Below are 11,753 nucleotides of genomic sequence, written 5' to 3'. Positions count from 1 at the left end.
TCCCTACACTTCACAAATTCCTATCATTCCATATTTCAGAATTGTGGATTAAAAACAATTAATCCACAAGGAAAGAAACTATGCTGCAGCCTCCAGCTATTACCAAACAATGTGGAAAGTCCTAGAAGTGACAGCAGCTACACTAAGCAACACTATTTTTGCCCCACCTTTTATATCGTACTCCTGGATTCTCATTTAGCGTGGCGCATAAGGTAACAATTTGTTCAGCCATTACTTGCATTACAGCATCTTTATCCTTTGTCTTTTCCAGAGTTGGACTGTAACAGCGGTAGAATGCATCTGGGACATTGAGAGTAAATACCTATGCAAAGCACAATCAAGAAAAAAAAAAAGGCTTAAATTGTGTACTTATAAAATAGATGGTAAAAGAATTGCTAATGTTTTAAAGCTACACACTGTAATAAAAATCATACATAATAAACTTAAAAAAAACCCCACACACTTCAGTCCTCTCTCTCTGTCCTGTTAAGCTCATCTGCTTCTTGTTCTCACACTTCTCCTCTACTACTCTCCTCCCCTATGTAAATAACTATATTTTTCAAATTGCTTACTATCTGTACAGATGGAGGAACCTGGACAGGCAAAACTAAATACCATCCAGTGTCTTGTACAAAGCCATACAATGCAATTTCAGAATGATCATAGAAGGTATCAAGTTAAATTTGTTTAAAATAGAATTTTACACATTGTATGTTTATTATATGAAGACTTTACCTCCAAGGACTGAAATTCTTTAAATGCATTAAACCTTGATAAAAGATGTTTAGTACTACACAGAAGAAAAACTTTCAACCGTTAGTAAACGGAATGCAAACATGGAAACAATCACATTGTCAGTAAATGGATTATTCTCCAGCTTCAGATGGACTACAGAGCCAAAGAAGAACGTCCATCCAGATAAAGAGGTTTGTTTCCTTCAAGTCATCACTTGGACTTTGCCCAGAGCTCAGTCTGATTATTTACTCTTATCACTCCAGAAAGCAGACACACAGATTTTAGATTAGGAAAACCAGTTAACATTCTCTGTTCCTTTGCTAAGGATTCAAAATGTTCTCAGAACCCAAAATACTGAGAACACAAAACTAAACTAAAACCAAGACGACACTTGAGTGCTGCTTATTTTCAACTTTTAAGAGTAGTCTCAATTTCTACTTTCATGGTTAAGTCCTCCAAAGAACCAGGACAACAAAATTTTTGTATGCCTTATTTGGTAGAGGAAGCTACAAGACTGTCTCTTAAGAGTAGCTTTAGCAGAACTCCAAAAAACAGTTTGAAACAAAGCTTAGGAACATCAACACCACTGGAAAGCAAACAAACCAACCACCACACTAATTATTCTCTGATGGCTTCTCAATCTAAATAATAAAAAACATTTATTATAAAAAGAAGGAAACTGCATCACAATAAGACATGGATAGCAGCAATCCCTCCAATATTCACCTGCCACTTAGTATACGTAAGAGTTCTGACCCCTTACTATGTTGATAACATTTGAAGAATACAGGATAGACTTCTGGGAAACATTCACAGTTAGTTCTACAACTCCCAGTAGTGGAAAGAGCTCAGGAGCTTCCCTATATTAGGTTATCAGAGTGCGTTTTAGCCTTCTGTATCTGATGAAGTGCATGAGCAACAAATTATTTCTCAACACAATACCCACTGTCTGGTTTCACCTGGAAACCATGCATTGGTTTCCATTGGTGGTCCCAAATTTTTAATTAAGAAAACATCCATGTTTTCCTCTCAATAAAAAATTTGATGAGTTGTTATGGTTTTTGTTTCTCTTTTTTTGTAAGGCTTTGGTTTTGTTCTCCTCCCCTTCAGTTCTCTTAATCCATTTGCTCTCCTTTTCTGATTTTCACCAAGTAGTTAGTTCTACTTGTTCCTATTCCTATGCACCCACCTACCTAGTCTGTCAAAATAACACCTCAGTATAAGCAGTAACAAACTCTACCACTTACTAAAGACAAGCCAGAATACTTTCCTCCTCTTAAGGAATAGATTCCTTCTCTAATCTCTCTACTGCAACTGACTCCAAGTCTTAGCAAAGAGGTCAAATTCAAACAGTAAACCTTTGAGTACAAAAGCATTTGTTTTTATCTGAAAAATATAGGCAAGCACTGTAAATATGACAAAATGGCAAGAGGTCTCACATACAGTTTGTCCCATCTACATTCTATTTAACTGTTTTCTAGCAGGTCAACAACGCTTGAAAATAGTCCTCCAGACTATGTTCTGCTATTGACATAAAGAATGAAACGTACCTGAGACTCATATGGGAAGAAGGAAATGTTGATCTCCTTGCATCTTCTTATTGATTTTGCACAGGAAGACTTAATTTTATTGAAGAGGTTGTCAGGACAAACTAGGTGGAAAAAAAAAAAAGATTCTAAGTATAAATCATTTGTGTGTATTCCAGCTGTTAACTCACTTACAAGCTTACAGTATTCAGAACAAACAGACAATTCTAAATTAAGAACCAATTAACAGTAACATACAGAAAGTTGCCAAATCTTCCTAAAGAGAATGTATAATCAATATTTTGCATTTAAGATCTTTTTCAAGAAGCATCACTGGTCATTTTTTACTAGTTTTTGGCAAGCAGAGCTGTAGAACACTCATTAGCAGTCTGCGGAAGTGAAGGATATTGATTTTATCAAAGCAAAAGTTTCTGCTATTTCTTTTCATATAGCAGAGAGAAAACATTTCCCAAGCTGCAAAAAGGTTAAAGGGAGAAGTAACGTGTACATACCAAACAGCAAAGCACTGAGAAATACAGAATTTAATTACAGATTTCAAGTGTGTTCCACTACGCTCACAGGCTACATTGGATCCCAGTCTAGAAACTGAATTTAAGGAATACTTGGATGACACAAATACTGCACAGATTTAGAAGTGACAGAGCTACTTCTCTAACTCCATTCAGCATGAAAAGTTTTGGCAAGTATTCAAACTGAAAGCTTGCATACTTGCAACAAAGGAATACACAGCAAGATAGCAGTATTTTCCCAGAACAAGAATTGCTGCATCAGCATAAAATGAAAAAAGAAACCAAGAGGTTTTTTTATAGTAATTTGATAACTGTTTTGAGAACATACAGTAGCAGATACACACCATTCAGAGACATCCACAGAGACAGTCACAACTTCATCTCTGCCTTCAGCAGCATGTTTGGATGTTTTGTTTTCCCTTCTTCACAAGCCATTTTAGTCACGCTGACTGACTGCAGATGAACATGCAGTCACATTAACCCCATTTGCACTAAATGTCTCTGCTTTGCAATTTATATCTTACATGCAAGGGCTAAGCAGGCACCTTCTTTCAGGTGACGGGAAAAAGCTGGCTCACAAGTGTGAAAGAACTACCTAAAAATAACCAATTATAAAACATTGTTCTTACAGCAAATTCTCATGCATTCATATTTGAGTACTATTTTGTTTATAAGACACTTTTTTTTTTTTTAATTGTCTTCCTCCACACTCTCCAACATAGGAGAAGACTGGGATACTTTAAAAATGAAACTAAATTACCTAAATTAAAAGCTGAGGTGGGGAACCATCAACATTGTTTGGTAATTGTGAAAGAAATTACGATTGCCACATGGTATGGTGACCACATCCTGACAACCCAAATATGGTTAATGACTTGAGTCTCAAATCTTCTCTTAAGAAACACGACCCAAAATTTTCATGTACTAAACTATAGGAAAGAAAGTTGGGAAGCTTGCTTGTTTATGTATAAAGGTTATCAAATTACACACAAAAGCTTACTTACAGTCAGTGAAATACACATATGCTGCTTTGTATTTGCTGGATGATTTAGTGATGAAGTCATCAATAAGTCCATCCACAGACTTATGGAGGCAGGAAAAATAAGAAAAAAATCATTATAATGTTTTGTCTTTCCTCACATACCAGACAAAGCTTCTCCCTCCTCTCCTTCTGCCCTGTTAATTACACAGCCCCACTTATGAATACCGCGAATCAACAGATAAGAAAAGACTTAATGAGAAGACTTAGAATAATAGACCAAGAATAATAAACAATTACAGAAAGTCAGTCACACACCAAGATCACTTTAGGAAGCACACAAAGCAGAATACTTGCATCATTTTCCACCTATAACAGTGTTGAGATTCATTCTCTCAAGAATTTTTAGGAAGTAACAGCAATCTCTTATGAAAGCCATGACTTTGAATGCTATTGTTCAATGTATTGCATAATTACATGATACAACATCTCTTTCAGTGAGGTTACTAATATCTAAGCAATGAAACAATGCCTCCATTGATCGAAAGGTACACGTTTGTGACATACTCTATAGTGACACTGCATTGTTTTCATTATGGAAAATTAAGCATCACACTAAGGAAGGAGTATCACACAAAATGCAAAAGGTAAGTACTGTATAGCTGTACACATTAAGTAAGTATTTTAAAATAAGATTGCTTTTTCAGTCTGAAAGATCTTGCTATACTTTCTTTAAAATACTAACCTTTTTGGTGGGAGTTATGAAATATATTGCTTTCATGTGTGGGACAGGTTCACGGTTTTTATATACATTCTCCACCACTATAAAGTAAGAAATATTACATTTTTATAATTAAGAGCTTTATGCGTCTGTAAGCAAAGTGCTGTACATATTTTAGTATAGGAGTGATAAAAATAAAACAACACCAATGAAGTTGCCCACTAAATTAGCAGCAAGGACCTATCTTCTGCCAAAAGAGCCTTGACTGTTTGTTTATTATTTTAAATCCAGCAAGTTACCACAAGCCTTCTTCAAGCTCAGTCTAGTAGCAATTAAATTTGTAGGACTAAATTTTTGCTGGCTATTCTACACAAGCAGAGCTTTGCCCTCACACAGAAAGGTATGACAATACAAACATGCTCTAACTATGGGGCCCAGTATGAACTATCCTGAAAGATAACTGCCTCAGCAAGACTGTTCTTTTTCTAGCACATCAAAGGAGAGGTAGCAGGAAACTATGCAGGGCATGATTTTGGACTAGAGCCTCTTCTGTCCTTTGTTTGCCTATCTCCCGTGCACTTACTCTGTTTCAGTATAATTGCAGGCACAAATTAGACATTATCAGCAAATCAGCTTCACTCAGCAAATCAGCTTCACTCAACTCTTGGTTTTCTCTATTTAATAAAGTCATTACTATATAGTGTTGCAATACACTAGCTTGAGAATGCAGAGAGGTTCATGTTGCTAAGTAATTTTGAGGGAGAGGAACAAGAGGATAAGTAATATCAGATGTGGATGTGGAAAGACGTTCTTTTCAGTAGTGTACTCACTAAAAATAAAAGGCTTCCTATTGATGAACAGGATACACGCTCACTGAAAGTTTCTCACAAAGGATAACTAGTACTACTTATGATTTAAAAAACACTCCAAAAAGTGAAATGTATAAGGTTTTGCTATTATACTTCCAGAAGACTCATGTTATACTGAATAGCTAGGATAAGAAGTCTTGCTACTTGTGGAAAAATAACTAAGTCTAAATAATGCTCTCTTGCAAAAGTGTTTCTAAAAATCTAAACCTAAAGCTAATTAAGAACTAGATAATTTACATTTTGTATATTCATTTCCATTTCAAAAACAGGCAGGGGAAAAAGTCTGGCAGGATGATACATTAACAAACATTACAGAAAGGTCAATCATAAAAAAGCAACTTTGAAAAGTTTTTCTATGATATGTAAAACATCTTTTAAGTCGTAGGGAAGAAAAGCCCATAAAATTTACTAGAGAGAAAATACTTTTTTAAAATGCACATAGAAATACAAAGTCTTATCTAAATAGTCATACTACATTAACTGCGAGCTATCACAATCCATCTATTATTCACTTTTGATAGTGGCCAACATCAAGGAACAGGAGAGACATTCCCGTAGATGAGAAACTCCACTCCACTAGAAACTACTCCCAGTTTGCGAAAGTGACAATCTAATTACTATTAGTGTTGCTTATGGGTTTATTCTAGTTAAAAGTAATCATTGATATGATTTAGTTTCAAGTTTTTGTTGGGTTTGTTTGGGTTTTTTGGTGGTTTGTTTTTTTTTTTAATTACAGAAAGCTCTCTTGTTTTGAGAGGAGGCTAAAACATATCCGCACAACAGAGAATTCAAATTTAAATTCTTGCCTCTATCACATCCACTTGCTTGCAAACACCTCTCATCAGGTTGTCTATCATTGTCTCCTGTTCTCATTTTGTCTTCAGTACTTAAGTTTCTCTGCCCTTGTTATCATAACTCTACTGTTCATCAGTGTAAATGAATTCAAAGAAGCATTAGGAAAAAATGCAGAGAGTAATTTGCCCGTTCTCATATGTTTTACCACATCCACCCAATTCTTTACTGACCTCTTGTTTTCATTTAACTTCACTGGACAGAGAATATCCTTAAAGAAATCACTCTGTGACAGACAACTTTCTCATTTACCCCATCCTGGACATGAGCAAACAAACACCTATCCCACCACGAACCCAGAAAAACAGAAAACACAACCAAGCACAAAACCAACAACAAACACAAAAAAAAACCCCATAAAACTTAGAGAAATCTTTAGCAAAAGATTGAAAAAAAAGGGAGGTTAGCTTCTAGGCAGAGAAACATTTGATTTTTCACTTGGGCGGGGGGGGGAATATCACAATTGGGTAATTACTGTACAAGGCAGAAATTATGCTAGTCTAATATCCCATACCTACTCCTCTTCAACCCAAATTAAGACAATTTCTTGCAATCAATTTTATTCTTTCCCTTTTTCTTATTATTGCCAGTTGTATATCAAAAAGAATCATGCTTACCTGTGATACCTTCTGCCAGTAGATCAGTCATTTTGCAGCACAGTGACAGTAATTTAGTAGTGTAATCATCTAAAAGAATTATCTAAATATATTTAAAAAAACACAAGTATTGAGATAAATTAATCAGCTATAGTAAACCCATGTTACTTCCTTAACAATGTGCCATGGAAATTTGAAGCTGAAATCTATTTTATTACTCTGTATTTTTTCATCACCTGCATATAGCAACTCTGCAGTGGGAAATTAACCGCAAATAGCATCAGAAGGCAGCTCCCTACACTCAGGATTTCAAAAGATGAGCTCCATTCTAAATAAGTAGCTTGTCCCCACTACTCCTATTAGAAAGTATTTTAAAACTTTCACTTTGACAGAAGTCTTTTGAATTCCTGCTAATTTACCCCATGGCCTGCTTAAACATATCTGTACTTATTCTAAAACTGGTTTGCAGCTCAAACAGATATCATGCTGCTGAATCCTGCTCCACATGTTGCAGAGCACTCTAATTTTTCAAATTAATAAAGTACAAGTCTTTCAAAAGAAAAGTGAAGATAGACAGAAACAGTTTCTAATTTTTTAATTAAAAAAAAAGTAATCGAGACAACTAACCACTTGTTCTTTCTACACTACCCTTAGTTTTTTCATTATGTATTATACAAAGATCTGAGTTAACAGAACTAAAAATCCGTTACTTGGATAGAAAACAATTTTAAGTTAAAGTGCCAGCCCTTAAATAACACTTTTTTGTTGTATACTCAGAATCACTTGAACAAGTAATCTGTATCACTAACATTCTTACAAAAATTATAACAGAACTATCCCTTCCACTCTTCCTCTTTCCTGCAGTCATCAAATACTGATGATTTTACCTCTACAAGAAGAAACAGAGAGTTTATCAGTTAGAGGAATCAATTTGTTACTAAAAAAAAAAAATTTCACCCATTTAGAGACCTACAAAAGAATTAAAAAAAAAACCACACTGATAAACACCTCTACAGAATTCTTGTCCCTGCCCGTTTCAGAAAGACGTAGCTGAATTTTTCATTTTTGCTAATAATAAACAGCTCCATAAAAATCAGTCTGAATTATTAAAGGCCTCTAAATATTTCACTTCATTTCTATTTTTTTTAGTGAACTCTTCCACTAAATGGATTGTGCACATGCAAAAGAGTTAAGCTACTCTAAGATAAGGCAGCTGGACCAACACATTCACAAATAGACCTATTTTAAAATATATGCTAACTTCAGATATCCTCATTCTTTCTCTAGAATTCCAGAATAAGCCTAAGAAAATACCAGTTCTTTCAGGAATTGAAAGTTATCTTAAATAAGGTATCCATTATATTTTCCTGCTATGACAATGTTGGGAAATATGTCAATTAAAAAGCTTGTACAGGATTCATCAACAGCAGTCAGCATCTAGCTATGACCCACAGCTTTTAAAGATCACCAGAATTAAGTTGCAATTTTCAGCAGTGGTGTCATCAGGCTAACACAGATTTGATCTCACAGCAGTGGTGTGTATTAATTAATAAGCAGGAAGATTTTTGGGAACTGTTTAAAGTCTGGTGTTTATAAACATGAGAATAAAGAGGTCTGATCATTCTGTCCTCTTTTCACAGAGAACAGAATTTCAGATTAAGCCAATGACTACTGCTGTCTATTAAAATAGCTGGACTTTTTTCCCAAATGAAAAAATTAAAGTAATAGAAACAGAAGCCTAAAATACAAATGAGCAAATTCAGCACACATTTTGTGATTACTGCCAAGTGAAAGAACCATAAGAAATTTCAGAATAGTAGCTGCTCATACAGCAAAAAGTACACCTATTTCTTCAGTGTTTATAAATATATTCACTTACATCTAAGTCCCTTTAGCATAACACTACCACAACATACTCCACCACTCCCCTCAACTTCCAGTGTCTCAGAATTCAGCAGTTTCTTCCAGCTGAGCAACCTACTGTCTCACCCAGCCTGTATTTCAGTTCAGTTTCACCAGCAATAACACTGCACAGCACACAACGCTCCCAAGACATCACACTTCATGCTTCTCATGTTTATATGTTACAAAGATGTCCTACACAGACTTTCATGCTAACACAAGAGGTTTCTTTTGAAAGATGAGTGCTTTATGCGTTAGCTTTCTAACATGCTCAAGTTACTTTTTGCAGCATTGACATTCTTCATAGAAACTTAAAAACCTTATACTCTGCTTCATCTAATAAACTGACAAAAACACTGGTCTAAAAGTTATTTAGGCAAAAAGCACATGTTTCATGAGGGGTGCAACTGGTGTATTTTGTTCATGCTGCTAAACAACAGAGCTCAGTTCTCCTGAACTTTTTCTGCTTACACAGCTCCAGAAATCCATCATCATTCCTCAAACTTGCCCTCTGGGTTGCTTCCAATTCAACAACCCTCCTGTTATACACAATCCACAGTTTTCAACAAGTTCTGGGTCTGCTTAGCCTGGTGTAGAGACTCCTATGACTTCTTTGGATATACTCTCTATAAAATTGCAGAATACTCATCACTCCATAGCTGCTACCAAGATATATTTGTTGGTAATGCCTGAATCCGGGATGTAATACAGACACATTTTGTCCTGTCACTTCTATACTGTGTACTTGTTCTTACACCTTGTGTACAGAACTAGAAAAATGTAAGTAACAAATCTTTAGCCTCGTGAAAATTTCATTAACCTTCATATTTTCTCAGAACACTCCTACCAACGAGTTAGTCCTTAGCATTACACAGTTCTTTAGAATAAACAGAGCACCTGACAGCCTTGTCCAAAATCTCAAATTTATGTTTTTTCCACAATACTTTAACTTACTTGCCTATAAAATAAACCAGAACATACAAATGCATAATCCAGTTGTGCCTTGAACCTAATTTCTGTAAAAAAAAAAAAAAGAGGTCAGCTTTCTCCCATCATGAAAAAAAATTTTATCCCAAGCTATCAGTGTACCAGATACAGCATACTTGCTCCTGCAGCATTCCAACTGCTATTTGTTTTGTCCTGAACCTGCAGCTGCTTTACCCAAATAACTGGCCTACACTGGTTTACAGTCTCTCAAAATAATTTCGTCTCCAGTAAACATTCTGAATGCACCATAAACCCAGGTATGAACAGTGCTCCACTTTTATCTAAGCTTTCATTTCCTTCTCACAAATTTCATACCAACCACGCATCCTAACTACCCTCTCTAATTTTGTCTTCTCATTTTTCTTCTACTTCATTTCCTGATCCAGGTAAGAACTATACACAACCCTGACTGAACAGCAGACTGTTAAATCCCTGTGTGAAAAAAACCCAAACAAACAAACAAACAAGCAAACCACACCTTAGAGAAGTTAATGACCCATTTATAACACACTCCCTGAAGAAAGGGCTAAACAGCTTTCACTGTAAGCAAATGGTCTGGAAAATAAAGTTGCAGAAATGCTGAATCATTTAAAAAAATTAATATAGACATCTATGGTTAGGCTAGAATCTTATCATACAAGCCTAGAACACATTTTAAAGTTTTAAAAAAATAAAGACAGAATTCCTTGTGGAAATAACCTTATTTACAGATACACACATACAGATGCGGTATATAGTTAATTTTATTCACAGGAACTACCGCCTCCTAAATACAGGTAGCTTCCCTCGCCTGCGTAACTGTGAACTTAACTGACAACAAACTTCGGTGAAGTAACCTTTTCACATAATTCTGCATAGATTCAGTCCAAAATTGCACCTTACAGAAAGGGCTACCACAATGGAAAGAAGGGTTTTTAACAGCACCATACCAGAGCACAGGTACAACACTCTTTGTACACACAACACAGGTACAACTTATTTGCCTGTTCACAGATAGACACTGACAACAAGCTGCTACACGAAGCATCAACATCACTGACACATTATTTTCAGACAAACCAGCCTTAAAAAAAAGTTTGCCAAAACATTATAAATCAGCAGTTTATGGCCTTGAATCAGCCATAAACAAAGCGACAGACGTCTAAAACTTAGTTTTATCAATTTTTTGTGTTGTAATCTTAGAAAGACAAGAGTTACTAGTTATCTAACAAAGCCTTCTTTTCAGAAGCAGCTTCCGTTTTACAAAGTTTGCAATATTATTGCAATTTATTATTTACACTGCTTCACCATCACTCTAATCTTTCTTCCTTATGGTCTTGTCACACTGGCAACACTGTTCTTAAAAGTCCTTATTCACCCTGATGACGCACTAGCACTTTGACCAGGTTCCCTCCTTTTAAGGTCCGAGTCTTTATAAAACACCTCAGGTCAAGTCAATCGCTTTGCAGTCAAAGGCACAAATGACTTAACAGAGCAAGACAGGACAAGCTACGCAGCAAAGGTAGGGATTTCTGAAGGTCAGGTTTTAAACAAAGGGATCTAACTATGCAAAGCAGGGTACAGCCGTCAGCAATCGAGGACTGAATACCGCAGGAACAGTCTGCTTTTCCATTTTCTCTTCCAGTGACACACACACACACACACACACACACAGAGTGGAGCTTGCAGGTGGAGCAAAGGAGGAAAAGGCAGCAGGACCTTCCCATTTCGGTGGCAGTCCGTCACTAGACTGGCTGAGCTGCTCCTGGAGGCACAACCTCAGTACAACCGAGGCGAGCGTGAGGTAGCTGCTAATGCCTTTCCCCAAAGGTCTCTCCGTACCTGAAAGACTGTAAGCCCTTCCGCTCCAGTGAGACATGAAGCAGTTACAACTTCATTTTCTGTACCAAACACCAGAAGAACCTGTTCCTAAATACGGCAATAAAAGCCTGCACTTCATTTATGGAAGTACCTGGAGACACCTTCAGCTTTTTCTTCTGAAAACCGTGAAGCCCAACTGAGAGCGGGCAGCCCCACTTCGTGACAGACAACGGGAAAGCCCCTCCTGATGCCGGGA

The 11,753-nt window shown here is 36.3% G+C and overlaps 1 protein-coding gene across 1 annotated transcript in view; it reads right to left on the bottom strand.

Moving 5' to 3' along the window:
• STXBP3 (syntaxin binding protein 3) overlaps window positions 1–7,689 on the bottom strand; it is an 18,863-nt gene extending 11,174 nt beyond the window's left edge. Inside the window, exons 1-6 of the mRNA XM_010297441.1 lie at window positions 7,650–7,689; window positions 6,830–6,913; window positions 4,516–4,592; window positions 3,796–3,874; window positions 2,286–2,386; window positions 168–322 (exon numbers count right to left, since the gene is read on the bottom strand). Of these exons, the coding sequence (XP_010295743.1) occupies window positions 168–322; window positions 2,286–2,386; window positions 3,796–3,874; window positions 4,516–4,592; window positions 6,830–6,860 (443 nt within the window). The 5' untranslated portion in view covers window positions 6,861–6,913; window positions 7,650–7,689. The remainder of the gene's footprint in view (window positions 1–167; window positions 323–2,285; window positions 2,387–3,795; window positions 3,875–4,515; window positions 4,593–6,829; window positions 6,914–7,649) is intronic.
• Window positions 7,690–11,753: the final 4,064 nt, after the last annotated feature.

The sequence above is a fragment of the Phaethon lepturus genome, unplaced genomic scaffold, assembly GCF_000687285.1.
Source record: "Phaethon lepturus isolate BGI_N335 unplaced genomic scaffold, ASM68728v1 scaffold41651, whole genome shotgun sequence".
Classification (NCBI taxonomy): Eukaryota; Metazoa; Chordata; class Aves; order Phaethontiformes; family Phaethontidae; genus Phaethon; species Phaethon lepturus.
The sequence above is the reverse complement of the archived record's forward strand: the minus strand, read 5'-3'. Positions and strand labels throughout refer to the sequence as shown.